At 39.4% G+C, this 14,906-nt stretch overlaps 2 protein-coding genes across 3 annotated transcripts in view; one reads left to right on the top strand and one right to left on the bottom strand.

Annotated features, from left to right (window-relative positions):
* LOC146453841 (cation-independent mannose-6-phosphate receptor-like) overlaps positions 1 to 8,271 on the top strand; it is a 72,755-nt gene extending 64,484 nt beyond the window's left edge. For both annotated transcript variants that reach the window (XM_085096148.1, XM_085096147.1), the window contains exons 30-36: positions 21 to 110; positions 1,262 to 1,428; positions 2,771 to 2,880; positions 3,913 to 3,995; positions 5,431 to 5,574; positions 6,445 to 6,532; positions 6,735 to 8,271. In XM_085096148.1, coding sequence (XP_084952274.1) covers positions 21 to 110; positions 1,262 to 1,428; positions 2,771 to 2,880; positions 3,913 to 3,995; positions 5,431 to 5,574; positions 6,445 to 6,532; positions 6,735 to 6,836 — 784 coding nt within the window. In that variant the 3' untranslated portion in view covers positions 6,837 to 8,271. The remainder of the gene's footprint in view (positions 1 to 20; positions 111 to 1,261; positions 1,429 to 2,770; positions 2,881 to 3,912; positions 3,996 to 5,430; positions 5,575 to 6,444; positions 6,533 to 6,734) is intronic.
* A 654-nt stretch (positions 8,272 to 8,925) lies between these two features.
* On the bottom strand, positions 8,926 to 14,506 carry LOC146453840 (discoidin domain-containing receptor 2-like). The gene is made up of 7 exons (XM_085096132.1): positions 14,117 to 14,506; positions 13,850 to 14,007; positions 12,252 to 12,303; positions 11,827 to 12,158; positions 10,842 to 10,983; positions 9,908 to 10,066; positions 8,926 to 9,073 (listed from the first exon to the last, which is right to left on the bottom strand). The coding sequence occupies exons 1-7, from the start codon at positions 14,169 to 14,171 to the stop codon at positions 9,060 to 9,062; spliced, it is 912 nt and encodes a 303-aa protein (XP_084952258.1). The 5' UTR covers positions 14,172 to 14,506; the 3' UTR covers positions 8,926 to 9,059.
* Positions 14,507 to 14,906: the final 400 nt, after the last annotated feature.

The following is a 14,906-nucleotide window of genomic DNA, read 5'->3' as shown; positions in this document are numbered from 1 at the left end:
TACTCTCTTGTTTAATTCAGGAAGAAGCTTGGAGAAAGCAATTGTGTTGTTGAACATCCCTTCACGCGCAGGAAAATAGATTTTACTAAACTTTCTGGTCATACTGGAAGGTGAGAATTTTTGTTCCTGTCTATTTATGGCAACACTGACAACAAATTGACGCTGAACTGTTGGAAATAATTTCTAAGTTATATATTGTATTTTGAAAAGTGGAAATAACAATCAAGTGTGCCAAAAATTAGATATGGTTATCGGCTATTTTCGCTTTTAAATTTTCCGTGGGCCGCCATTTTGGATTTTGTGACGTCGTACGGTTGGCTCTATTGTCAGGGAAACAGTTGTGTGAACTCCAAAATGGCGCCCGAGAAAAGTGAAAACAGGCGAAAATCCAGAGCAGTTTTGTTCGACACCGAAATATTGTTTCCATGTTTTCCAACAAAATTTGATTTTGAAGTCAGGCAACATTCCCAGAGATTTCGCTGGATAATTGTTCAATATACGAGGTTCTATCTTCCAGGACTAGTGGGTAAAATCCTTGTAAGTATGGCCATTTAAGTGAAAGCTGTTGAACAGTGTTTTTCTTTGTTGTGTTTTACTATGCTGTACAAAGGTGGCAAATTTAGTGTTCGTGAGAATCCCCTCAAATGAAAGCTACTTCCTGTGGTGTTGTTTATTATGCTGTACAAAGTGGTTCTAACATTTGAGTCTATGGATGAAATCCTAGCGTGTGTTCATTGAAATGAAAGCTACTGAGCAGTACTTTCCTGTGGTGAGGTTTATTTTGCTGCGCAAGGTAGTTCTGCAGATGAAATCCTAACGAGTGATCATTCAAATGAAAGCTTCTGAGCGATACTTTCCTGTGGTGAAGTTTATTATGCTGCGCAAGGTAGTTCTGCATAATCGTATGGCATACATAAGTTTTTACAACTGTCATAATAATAATAATAATAATAATAATAATAATAATAATAATAATAATAATAATAATAATAACAACAACAACAACAACAACAACAACAGTAATAATAATAATAATAATAATAATAATGATAACGATAACGATAACAAAAAAGAAAATTCATCATAGAATTAATTAGACTGCGTAATATATGCTTGGCATATGTTAATAAAGAGATTAATAATAATAATAATAATAATAATACATCTTTTAAGGGGGGGCCTCCATCACTAAAAAGTGGTTTACAGTAATGGCAGTTTAGAATTTTAGGGTTGACGCATTGTGTTTTGTCATTATTTTAAGCACATGGAACATCTCTGGCGTGGATGAGAGCAAAAACGAAGTTCGGTATTTCATCAATGTTTGTGGTAAACTTGGCACGAACGCTCCGACAGGTTGCCGAGGAATTGTGGCAGTCTGTTTGAATGGCAACGCCCTTGAAGTAAACAGCAGGACATTTTATTATGAAGGTGAAGGTTTAAGCATTGCTTGAACTGATTTCCTCTCTGTGGAGGAAGTTTCTTCATGGATTAAAATAACTTTCTATGTTAAGCTTGTTGAACTCCAAGAGTTACGTAGAGAGGGCGAGAGTTTAATCTGATATCCAAAGAAGCTAAGTGATGATATCAGTATATAAAGGCATAGAAACGGTAGTTTTAGTAATGTTTAAAAAACGAGAAGGCGTGTTTTATCGGGTTTGAAACCACTAGGGGCAGCCGAGTGGTTTTAGACCCGATAAAACACGTGCTGCGAGTTTTTTGAACGGCTTCAAAAACGTTTCTGGAAAAGCGTGTGTCTATAGAGTTCATAACAATTATGCTTTTGTGAACGTTGGAAATTAGCAAACGAGAAAAAACACCGCGTACCAATAAGAAGGAGGTTTCTCGATATAAAGTCACTGCACGTGATGTATTATCGACCATTTGATAGGTCAATGGGCTTATGAATTACTAATTAGTTTTTGAGTTACTTTTAAATAATAAGGCAAAGTGTATCTTCACGTTTAGACTGTTGAATCAGCTAGCAGTTCCCGGCATTTGAATCCAATGGCGATTCTCTTTCCAGCAGCAAACTTGCCCCAAAACAACTTCAAAAAGATCCTTCAAAAACGTTTCGCTCCACTGGATTTCCCTTCGGTGGCGTCATTTGACGTAATTTTATTTTGTTTCTGTAATGTGGTAAAGATACAGCAAACTCGTTTCCATTACTATCTTTTAAATATAAAAAACACTCGCCAGAATCGCAGGTATTTGGTGTTTTGCTTAGAATAATTACGATTTCGACCATGTTTCCTTGAAACACCCCGCTATCCCATTCAACGTTAATCAAATGTAGTTGAACGGACAACATTTAACATGCGATCAACACTGAATGGGTAGTGGGTGAGCTCTTAAAAACGTTTTCAAGGTTCTAAATTGGCCTAGATTGTATTTCCTTGGCGGTCTGTTAAATGAATCAATAAATTGTTTGGTCAAGCCTTCGTCTGGATAAAGCGGCATATGTAGTCCAAGGGCATATAAAACATGGACCTGTCCTGAACTAAAAAGACTGGGCCCGAGTACCGCTAATCCCCAAGAAAAGTTTAAGCGAGGGTTTCATCTCGCTCGTTAAAAATGCTCTTAAAAGCTAATTGTAAGCTAGTAATGACAAAAAGTCTTAGTCAAAAGTAAGAAACAAAAATATTTTGAAAGAAATTTATTCGCGTTAACTAAGAATAAGCTAAATCGGGTTTTGAACAACTGGGCTTTGATGTTCAATTTCATTTATTAGAGATTCAATTTCGTGGTTATTTCTGACTGCGAATTTTTCTAGGTTCAATGTTTTCCCTTGAGATGAGTACAAAGAAAGATTGTGAGAATAAAAAAGCTCACTCGAAACACGTCATCGTGATAAACTTTCAGTGCTCAATGGGTGAACGAGTGGTAAGCATTTCTCTTTTCTTTTAATGTTTGTTATGTTTGAATTACATCTTATCAATTTACCCTTCTCCAAAATGGCGGCAACATATTTGAATGAGTTAAAATTGAACTGAATGAAAAACTGATACCAGCACTGAAAAGAGCATCTTTACTTTAGTAACCTTGCAAAGTTTCAGCATTTTAGGTGTTATATCAGCTTGGGAAATGTAAGATGAAATTTCAGAAATTTTATACGTCATACCCCCAGTCACACAAACGTCTGTCAATTTTTCATTTTTCAACTTACATTTACTCAGCTGATATTACACTTGATATGCTGAAACTATGCAGGGTTACTAAAGTAAAAGTGCTCTTTCCAGTGCTGGTATAAGTTTTTTAATTTTAACTTATTTGAATTTTCGGCCGCCATTGTGGAGTAGGGTCTTTTCACGTACTGATAACTGTCAGCGCCACCACGATCAGGGAAATTGAACGAAAGTCAGTTTTGTTGGCGGAGGGGATTACATCAACCTCGTCCCCAGGTTCTTCGTGATATTCAAAATGGTGGATGGCGGCGAAGAGACTTCAAGTATGTTGTCACGTGACACGCAATTGATTTTCGTCTTTGCTAAAACTTTTTCCAGGATCAAACATGGCTACCGGATGGATATCATATTTGATCCCGGAAAAAGTGTAGCGAAGATGAGAATCAAGTGTCACGTGACAAAATACTCCTCGATTCGTCGAGTATTTTGGAGCTTGTCCCAGGGCCTTCGCCGCCGTCCGCCATTTTGGATATCGCGAAGACCTTTTGGACGAGGTAGGGATTGCACGTGCAGTTTTTGCCTCTGATTTACTGATTTACTAAGAAGTAAGGAAAACTAAGAAAAGGAGTTCAAAATGGCAATAATTAGACCAAAGAATCAGTTGGTGAATCAGTTGCCTCATTAAAGATCGGTGCAACTTGAGTTGATGAGACAACAATCGTGCTTTGTCAATGTTTTTTCGCATTGGGAACAAACATGTTTGAAATATTTCTTATTGTTGTTTTCTTAGGGAAGTCCAAAGTTTGATTATGTGTCCAGCAATTGCCATCACTTCTTCACATGGCCAACATCTCTTGTCTGTCCAGTTGATCTGTAAGTTGCTCCACTTTATTAGCATTCAACGTAGACTCCGTTTACACGAATTTGTTTTGGTTTGATAAAAAGGATTTTTGTCTGTATTCGTGTTCAGTGTTTACGAATAGACATGGCACGGAAAACGAAAAATTAAAAAAATATATATTCATGTAAATTACAGGTTTGCAGGTAAAAAACTTGTTATTGTTGACATAATTTTCGTGTTTTCAGGAGTGCGAATTATAATTTAAGTCTTCATTGTTTACGTGAAAAGGTAAAGCAATCGGGAAAATGTCATTTAGACTTGGAGATTTTGTTCCTTTTTCGTTGGAAATTCACTGTCTCTTTCTAAAAGGCATCGTTATCTCTCAAAATGTTTGGCTGGGAGGCGCAGTGAGTCTTGGAAAAAAATAGATTGTCTTGCAGTCTAACGTCTGCTTAGGTTTAACTATACTTGATAAACGCTTTAGTGTTATTGGCGTATGTATTGAGTTGACATCATACGAGATTATGCAGCTGGTTACAACAACAGTCACAACAATTTTATTATATATGGTCATTTGACGCACCAGTCAATTCTAGCAGTGCCCATCCCCTCCCCCCCATAAGTGGGCCATTTTTCCACATCGTCTGTCCCAAGGGTTGGGCACTTATCTACCCCGGGGAATTTGACGGCCTCGTAATTTCACCCACAGTACTGCAACTCCCTTTCAATGATAAGTTGTCCGGCAAAGACGATAAGGAATTTCGGATTTGATTACGAATGCAAGATTGAGTACGAACGAATACCACTTTTCAAATCTAGTTTCCGTAGTTTAGATAACCCGCTTGTCACACCAATCTTGTTTCGAGGGTCCCCTTATCTGCTGGTAAACAATGGGAACGAGCGAGAGTTCTGGGGATGCAACTGATTTGAAATTTGAAAGTCGTACTCGTACTCTGATCTGAAGGTCCCTAATGAAGTTGTGATGTTAGATCCATAGAATGAACGTTCCCTGCAGAATAATGATAAATAAGACTTATCTTACACCTAGTTTAACGTGAATTGTCTTTCATGAGAATGAAAGTAATCCCATAAACAAAGAAATCAGCTTAAAAAAAAAAATCAGCTGTACTGTGCGTTTGTCCTCGCCGTAGGGCATTTGCCAGTTTGTTTTCAAAAAATCCTATATACCCGGAGGTCAGCCAAGGTGGAGGGAGAGGTTCTTACTGCTGAAAATGACTGATACCTTAAAAGTCTCTTGCTTAGTGATGTCCCTGGGCGTTCCTGTTCGTTTAGGCCTGGATTCTATCTTCACGCGGTGACGTCAGCGAGATTCTCCCCCAAACTTCGCGCGATTAACAAGTCCTCGTTTCATGCTTCGCGTGGGCAATGAGTTGAGAGAAGGCCTAGGTACTAAAGAAGAGTTTGCTGTTAATTGATGAGGTTTTGTTTGTGTTTGCATCACTTTAGGAGCGTTAACGTTACGGACATACCTGCTGCACACAAATCACTTAAGTCTCCTACAAAGACAAATGTGGGAATTGCATTCGGAGTCGTGTTTGCAGTTATCTTGATTGCAGTGTTTGTAATTGTTCTTTATAAACCATCCAGAAGGCAAGTGTTTACTTAATTTATTATCATTAATTATCACTTTATTGCAAGGCTGTTGCCTAAGAAAATAACTCAAGAGGCCCACAAGGCCAAAAGCCGTGAAATTAGGAGCCCAATATGTGAAGTGTTAGGTTCTGTTGCAAAAAATTTAGGCGCCCAGAGCATTTTCTTGGGCAGGCCAGGCTACTGGGCTCCCTTTACTGCTTTGCAAAATCAACCCATCGTTAATTTGAGTCAAACGGTAAAGGTGTCTCGTCGATGGTGGAGTCAGTGCAAATATCTGGTTTAAGAGCGGTTTTCAATTGAGTGTCGAAAGTAATTTCGCGTTTGGTTTGGTTTTGCATTACTACGCTCTGTGATTGGTTAACAAAACTCGCGCCACTTTCTCAACCAATGGGAATCCAAACCAAAACCAATCGCGTTTTGGCTGCACGCATTTTCCCGCGCTTGGCGCCAGTTATATGTATTTGCTTCGAATTCTGATTGGCTCGTTGTGTTGTTTACATCTGTTGCGATTGGCCAGGGTAATAACGTTATCAATGTGTTGAATAATAAAACAATTATCCTGCTCAATCTTGCGGAATACCCCCTGATTTTAGCCAATTCGGCCTACGGCTTCGTCGGCCAAGCATGAGGCGATATTGCGTTCGATTTCGCTGGATAATTGTTAATTATCAACTGAGTTAGTAAAGTAATTTGGCTACCTTCAACACATTTTTTAAAAAGTTGACGTTTTCCAGGGCGCTAGTTCTAGGTTAGCGATAAATTGGATACAATATCGAGCCCAATGCAGCATGATTTTGTGTTAGCCTTGTTATTGCATCTTGGAAACAATTTATTGATTTAGGTGCCTTGGTTTGTTTCTAATTTTAGGCATTCTATAATTTCCTGTTTGCGTTGGAACTTCAAAAGACACGTTCTTCGTCAAGAGATCAATTTCCCTGTTTACAGATATCAAAAGGTAAGCTATTGAAATCAACGACGACTTTGTTCCATCTCTCTGAACTCGTTAGACCTGCGCCATCTTGCGTGCTCGAGCTGCGGTTTCTCCTCCAAAATACAGGTCTTTGTCGCCTGTAGAAATATGTTTTTCGGCTGTTCACAGTGACGCTAAAAGTAAGTGACGTTGCGCCTTTAATGGCTACAGTATCTTGTTTTGACAGCTCGGTGCCACCGATGAAGACGAAGCAGATTCTCTCATCAAGGTAGCGGAAGACAGCGATGATGACGAAGACAATGATGACGACGATCTCTTGCCTTTTTAAACGAGTAGGATTGGGATACAGTTATCACCGCTAACCATCCAGTTTGCGAGCACATCCGTCTCTCAAGATGGTGTAGTGAGGAAGATCACGATGATGATGAACGCGCTGCCTGGTTGCGTCTTGGAAATCTTTGTAATTTTTTATAGCATGAGAGGAAAAGGATAGGACTAGAAATGAATGTTGATCGCAGTTACGTGGAACATTTGGTTGAAGATTGGTGTACACTTTTCTATGTGCATAGCTCTCGCCTCCCCTCAATGTTGAGGCAAACGGTTTTCGGTGTTGTATGTCATCGTTTATCGACATGGAGGGGGGGGGGGGGGGGGTTGGGGGTTGGGGGCAGAGAGAAAAACGTTCCAACCATTGCGACTAGGATTGTAGTTCACAATACAGCTAGCAAACTGTCAGTAGCTATCAATACGTTTGGTCTCAGGACAATTAACCACGGGGAAACCAAAATTCGTACAAACTTGCGGCCTTCATGTAGACACTTCGGACAAAATTCCTAAAGCTCGTGATTCCTAAGTAGTTTCCCAACAATGGGCTTTTGTATCCAAAAATGATGTTTGATATAAAGCAAGGATTCTCCTTAGGAGAAATAAAGAAAAATGCAAGGAAAATTGAAGCAAATTTTGACCCTTAGACCGGTTGAAAGCCGTAATAGTAATTTTCAAATAGGAATGTTGTAGCGAGAAGTGTATCGATGCCGAAGGGGAATTTTCCCCCTCGTAGAAAAGTAATTTAAAAATAGAATGAAATATTTTTTAAGGATAGAGTTTAATTAAGTTAACATTGTTGTTAATTGCCATGTAAGATGGCGCAAATGTATAAAGCTATGTACTTAAAAAGTTAAAAAGCTTTAGGGTAGATCTGAACTTCAAGTTTGTAGGGGTTATGAGAAGGAATGGTGAGAGCTCTAGAATAAATTCAAATGTCGCGTTGTCTCCCTTTCAAACTGAACGAATCAATTAAGTAGGCGGCCTGGGGCGAGCTCAGTTTCCTTAACAGCTGGTGGCCTTTAAAGCTACAAAGCATCTTTCTTTCCACTAAGTTGAACAACTAACCCGGCGTTTGAATTGTAAGTGAACTCTCACTGGTCCAAAATAATCTCTTGTGAAGCGAAATCTTCTAGTCTACTTGCGTTATCGAATTAAAAATACTTGTATTCTGCCTTCTGTTTAGAAGGAAAACCAGTGCACTTTTTTTTTCAAATAACCATATTGTACATTGCCAGTCACTTAACGAAAACATTGGCCCTTTGCCCACAGCCTATGGAGTGTGGCTGTTTTCTCAAATATGATACCCCTCGTCAGGCCATGCTAAAAACGGGAGAAAAAGAAAAATAGAAAAAAAAAAATAGTTTAGAGTAACAGTTATTTAGTATTTAAAATTCCCATTCATTCAGTGCGACTTAATAAATTGTTTCTTGTAATAATCCAGTTGTTTTTCGCTTCTTTTAAGATGCTGCAAAACCGGAAGTATAAGCCCCCCCCCCCCCCCCCCCTTCTCCTCTCTCCTCACTCCAAACTAGAAACGACGCGCTTCTGAAGTCGCTGCATACGACTACAAGTAACTTGCATCTTCACATTCTGTGTCAAGAAGGGGAGGGTGGGGGGGGGGGGGGGGAGGGGGTCGGAGTAGGTGGGTGGGTGTTCGGGTTGGCTCCTGTGAGGCTATTGTATGGGTGATTGTGTTCCGATCAATACGTCATGTGGGACATTTTTGTGATCAACATTAACGTTAGAAATAGTTCTCCCTCTGATTTTGTCTTCGCACAGATCCTTCTTGGGGACTTAGATGTCAATTTAACAAAGGATTAGCACCGCCTTACTCGTGTCGCCGGTTTGAATAGGGAGGGAAAAGTAATTTTGTTAAGGATCCTTAAGAGCATGCTTAGCTAACGCGAATCAAACAAGAAAAAAAATTGCACGTGCACGTTTCCTGCAAAGCTGATAGGAAAGGTATATTGAACGTTGTGGATGTACGAGTGCTCAGAAAAGAGGTGATGAAAATATCGAGTCTAACGGGAGTTGGACCGAAACCCTTCGATTCAAAGTTTGCAAGGCGTTCAAAAACACAGAAAACAGAGTCAAGAATTTTCTTATTTATTTTCTAAGAAGAATAAACCAGGAAGGGTTCTTCATTGCCAAAAGGCCTATGTCATACTTTTTCCATTCACTACAGATATCCTCTAAGAAGACTCCATGTTGTCAAGTTCTCCATTTACTGCTTGCTCTCTGTCAAGAAATAAGAGCAAGGTTGTAAACACTCAAACGACAACATGAATAGGATATTTTCCACTTTATATTTTTCTGTCCGTCTCCTTTAATAACTTATTCCTACATGCTTTCCCAACCGAAAATCTCCGGCGACTAATCAAGAAGGGGATTATACTGCATCGGTATCATGAAATTTCTTGTTCATTTGTACCTCATATTTTCTCTTCTCCTAGTTTATACATCTCCTGTATGATTTTTTATTATTAGAATAAGAGAAGGCGCGTGTGGATCAAACTCTGTAGGGTCGGCAGCCTCGTGCCCAGGTGCCCTTAGAGGGCAACTGCGTGTGACGTCACTCGTTGACCGCACCCTTTAGCCTCCGACGCAGAAGTCGGTTCGCTCGATAAGCGCGTTGACTCCTTGGAAAGAGGCTGGAAGGCCGGCGTTTCGAGACTGGTCAATGCGTTAGCATGTCACGTACATGGGTGAAAACATTTCACAATTCTTTCCTCTAGCAACCCAACAAAAATGCCCAGGGGAACTCTGCGATGGACCTAGCATCCCCTTCAGAGGGGTAGCAATACTTCTAGTAACTTCACGCCAGCCGTAGAAATCGGAGTTAAGCACTAAATTTACTCGTGACAACGTAGTTCAAGTATAAACGTAAGGGTAATTAAAGAGAACATCCACCCCCTTCTTCTCAACCTCCTGACAAACGTAACGCATGTTGCTATTGAATGTTATTACTGCTACGGAAATTGTAATCCTAAATGATACACCACTTAGTTTAGCAGTTTTCAATCTATACTGATCCCCTCTGAGAACAGTAACAAGCAAGCACATAACACTTACTCGGAAGACAGTTTTCCCATTCCCGATCTTTGTCAAAGTCTGAGGTGGTGGCGCACCAAGGCATCCAGACCCAGTCGATGATACATTTGTAATACTTCTTTCCTTTGTACGTGAACGGAAACACACAGCATTTGTCGTTCTTGGTCTTCCACGGACAGGCTGCGAAACAAAAAACCTTAGCTGCTAAATTCTGTTTACATATAGAGGGGGCCGATAATTATTCTTTTATTTTCCTGAAAATGAGTCTTACTAGCCTCGTCAGCATACGCAAAAGAATTTCTCAGTAAACCTGCACCTCTTAAAAGCTACATTTTCACGCGCTTATAACCTGCAGCTCCGTTACTTTTTATAGGGCTGGGAACATTGTTCTGTTGTTTGTTCTTTTGTCCTCTTGACCAATCATGTAAGACATTGCAAATGGTGCAGGTCGCGCAGAATTTTACACCAAAATGAGGTTAGTAGGACCAACAGGCGATTTTCACGATGACATTATTTTACTACACAACAACTGGCAGAATCCTCTTTGTTTTTCCATTTCTTATTAAAATTTTGTGCACACGGTGCATGAAGTTTAGATACCAATATCCTAATTTGCAAGAGAAAACGACAAACGGAAGGGTTCTGGTAGTCGTAGTAAATGAAAGTAACCATCGTGAAAATGGACTATTAACATAAACCGGACGCCATTTATGAACAACGTCTATGAATGCATAACTCCATTTAAAAAATTTAGAAATTAAAGATAGGTAATAAAAGGCCATTGTTTGGGAAATCACTCCACCCAAAAATAACTTAATTCTGACTCTTCACCACCTTCCATGAAATCGGTTGCTTTTGATCTCGTGTACATCTTTAGTATCTTCAAAAAAAGGTAAACCATGTCTTTTCATCAGGGAATCAGGGGTGGGATGGGTGGGGAGAGTTTGTCTCTTACCGATAGCGGCACCATAGACCTCCACCCGCATACACGGTTTGTAGTTCCATTCCACAGGTACGAAGCGAATAAAATGTGCGGTGATTGGACGGTTCAAGTCGTGTTTCACCAATTCGTTAGCGTTGGTGTTTCCAGTGAACTCCTGAAAGAAAAAGAAAAGCTAAATAATAAGTAACCGTACGCATCGCAATGTCGGCTGATCTTTCTTGCAAAGGACTAGCTGTCCGATCCAGTTGAGGTCTTAGAAAAACTCTTAACGTTAGTTTATGCTACAACGCGCTTTAACCACTAAGCGCGCTTTTCACGAGTGTAGCCTGATTCTCAGATAATCCAACACTTCGGGCTACCTTGCGCCGTGGCTGATGAAGGACTAACATCACAAGCTAGGAGAGCAACAGTCAGTCCCTGTTACTTTATCATGGGTACGGATGACTCGTGATAAACAAATAAGCTACTTTAGAACTTATCCGAGGGTCGAGACATATGGGGGAAACAGATCCCCGTAATAAAATGATCTGCATGTGTCCACCCAGATTGTTCTTAACCAATCTTCAGATTGTTGGGCGCAATGTTGTTAGCAACAAGTTTAAGAACGGGCGGGGTCAATACCAATTTTAGAACTGAATCAATCCGATACGAGTACGGTATTTACGATTGTAGCTCCGCGCGAGTGAATTATCAACGGCACATACATAAAACAAGGAAAAAATATTGCTGTTGTACAAGAAATCAGTAAAATACTTGGCAATAGAAAAATCAAGTTAGAATGAAAAAACATTTCCTTAAATACAGCGTGGAATATACACGCCACTTTTTGTTCCCATTGGTCACATGAGGCAGCATCAAAAAGTATCGAAAAAGCCGCCGCGAGTATCGATATTTATCAGGGCAAACCAACATCGATCTCGAATAGTGACCCACCCTTAATTTCAAGGTTGGAATCTACAAATTGAGTGCCATGTTGTGCGAACCTCGTGAGCCTTACCTTAACAGTCCCATTCTCTGTATAAAGCGCGAAGTTTTGGCCGTCCATGGAGAACTCAAGCCGATATTTCGTGACCCAATCGGTGTCATATAGAGGTGAACCCTGGGTAGCGACAGAACAGACGTTGTATCTGGAAGGAAACTCGACTTGAAGGTAATACTTCTTGTCCACTTCTCCGAGTGTATTAGGACACCACACTCCGTCTTCGTTGTCAAGGCGACCGGCCTCTGGTCGAAAGGAATGGAAAGGTTCCTGCCATGATGAAACGCCGATGTTATCATCCGGGATCTTTCCGTTCTTCATGCCGATTGGATAGCCGCGACACACGACATCTGAGTGTTCAAGAAATGTAACTCTTATTGATGTATTCAATTCATGCAAAGGTTCAGCAACAACGTGGAGTAATATGTCACTAATACCATTACCTTTACAGCGATGCTTTGATGTATTACAACGATACGTGTTCCAGTATTCATACTAGAAAGAAAAGAAAAATGAAGTTACGGAAATACTGTCATAAGAAATAGATAAAACGTTTCAGTGTAAGATCACCAAGGGCCGGAAAGTCTGTTTGTGTGGTCAATTTTAGAAAGGCGATGATCAGGGAACCCAACAGTTCGTTTCGGTGAAATTTGATCCTCATTACTTTTCATATGAAAACTAGTTTTGTTTCCACATGACTGAAAACTAATTGTCATAATATAATAAACTATGCACGAAGCCTCGCTTTCGTAACGACGTTCAAAACAATTCGGAAATGGTCTATTGTAAAGAAAAACTGTAGCGTTTTCTTTAGGGAAATATAATTTCAAATTTCCTTAGCACTGAAATGCCAATTTCTTTTGAGGAGTGAGAAAAACGAAGAACATGCACGTGCGTTATTAATTATGGTTCATTTCTTCACCATACTCGGCCAAACAGCAGCATAAAATGGTCAAATTTTAAAAAGGTTTTTACGGACAACGTGAGGACATGACCTTAATACTTTTTTTATCATAGCTGTCTTAAATGCTGTTCGCACCTGTTCTGTTACTGGGTAGTTCGGCCACATTGTACAAGTAAACGAATTGGAAGAATCGCGAAGTAGTACAAGTAACGCGAAGTTATATTTTCAAATGGCGTTTTCGTTGGCGTTGTCGTCGTGTTTTCTTAAACTCCCTATTCTCTGTTTTAATGTTTCTGAATTATATTTAAATTATCATTGTTAAAAACATGTTTATTGAATGTTGCAGTTGACGCGCGTGACAGTTATGCCATTCTCTTGGTTGACTTATTATTTCTGTTTCATATTCAAATTATTTTGATTAAATAAACATTGTCAATACCGTAAAATGGCGCTAAATGATCGAAATTTATTAATCAAAGGTCCTCAAATTTTTTGTTTCTAATTCGAAAGAAAAAAAATATCATTTAGTAACTACTTAGAAATATTTCCCAATTTGTCAGTCAAACCTTGCTGTGCAGACTTGCTTTCAACCACTGATAACTTAGGGTGTGTTCGATTGACCCTATTCTGAAATAGGAATACAAACAATGCCGACATGAAATCCCTAATAAGAAGTTCTTAGAGTTACTTACAGCTATTCTGCTTATTCTTATTCCGGAATACGGTCAATCGAACGCCGCCTCAGAAGTCTCACGAGTGGGTGTTATAAACAGCTAACATATTCCAAGGGGTGCGCAAACCCACCGTTAAAATTAACAGCCTATATTAATAATATTAGTCTCTACCCTCTTCTTTTCCCCTGCCCCAACTTCAAAACTCTCCCTAAGTAGTACGTCTTGTGTCTATGGATCAAACGTGATTTAGTGAGCGCATTCAAATGAAAGCTACCGCGCAGTACTTTCCTGTGGTGTTGTTTACTCTGCTGTACAAGGTGGTTCCATCGTTTGAGTCTGTGGGTTAAATATCCTAAAGAATAGCCATTCAAATCTGTGGTACTGAGCGGAACGTTCATGTGGTAGTATATTCGTCTCAAAATATAGTTGCTAATTGCACATCGCGCCAGCGTTCAATACAAACCGACTGTTCTGAATGTCCAAACTTCTCAACCACTTCTTCAAAATCACAAGACTCTTCGCCATAACACTCCTCGTCGATGTTGTCGTCAATGAAGCCTTTGTAAAACGACAAGGCTTTGTTCTTGCTCAAGACCACATCTTGGGCATGACGAGAGAGACCTGTATTTTTAAAAATAACCTTAAACTTGTAAACCGGCTCACGAACCTAAAAGTTAAAACTTTACATTTCAAAATGAGTATATAAAGCTGATGAAGCAATGATACTCACTCAAAGAGCTCTGGAAATTGGATACCAAAAGTATTGCCATCAAAATAGCTGACATTTTGATGCAAAATTAGTTGCGAAAACGTTTCCTCGTCTCGATGTTGATCGTTTGGCGCCTGTTATAGCCGTTAGCTCAACTGGCAAAATTGTTCATGGTCAATTGTGCAAATTCAAACAGGCGTCAATCACATGAAGCCATTGTCTGTTCAATAAGTAGCGTTCAAACACAGCTAGATTAACAGTTCGATAATTTTCTAATCATAAAATGGGTACAAAGGTACGAAAGTTCAAATTTACCACAAGGTGTACAAATGTTCGGCGGTAAGCTTAACAATGATAAAAGATAAGCAGAGTCAACGGAAATGAGTATGCGGAAACCCGAGGTAATTTTTCATATTGCCTAGGCTCCGCTCTGTAAATTAGACTAAGTTTCGCCTATGTTTTAGTTTCTGCTTTTTCTTACTTTTAGTAATTGAGTCTGGAACATTTTTTAATTATAATATGTTGTGATTAGGTCTCTGTTTACACAGTTTTTTACATAAAAAATACGTATAAAAAACTTTTGATTAACTGTAACTAAAGCGATTATTCAATTTCCTTTTTTGTGTCCTCTTGACCTAGTTATCAAGCGTAAATTTTGATATATCAAAAGGAGTCTATTTTTATGCACCACTATCATACTAACCCTTTTCCATAAACGGTGAGGGTGATTAGAGTTTGAGTCAGAAAATGTATACATAATTAGTGTCTGAAGCTGTGCGGAAATCTTGCCATTTCTTGTCCACTGAAAATA

The sequence above is a fragment of the Pavona decussata genome, unplaced genomic scaffold, assembly GCF_977016875.1.
Source record: "Pavona decussata unplaced genomic scaffold, jaPavDecu1.1 SCAFFOLD_322, whole genome shotgun sequence".
NCBI classification, from domain to species: domain Eukaryota; kingdom Metazoa; phylum Cnidaria; class Anthozoa; order Scleractinia; family Agariciidae; genus Pavona; species Pavona decussata.
This window is presented reverse-complemented; position numbering and strand designations above follow the sequence as displayed.

What these genes read in the sequence shown, in the direction of transcription:
- LOC146453840 (XM_085096132.1), bottom strand. Translation starts at nt 14,171, where the DNA reads ATGTCAGCTATTTTGATGGCAATACTTTTGGTATCCAATTTCCAGAGC. An exon ending in CAGAGAATGGGACTGTTAAG is followed by an intron (nt 10,984 to 11,826) that starts GTAAGGCTCACG and finishes TTTTTCTTTCAG; the next exon opens with GAGTTCACTGGAAACACCAA. An exon ending in GGTCTATGGTGCCGCTATCG is followed by an intron (nt 10,067 to 10,841) that starts GTAAGAGACAAA and finishes TTTGTTTCGCAG; the next exon opens with CCTGTCCGTGGAAGACCAAG.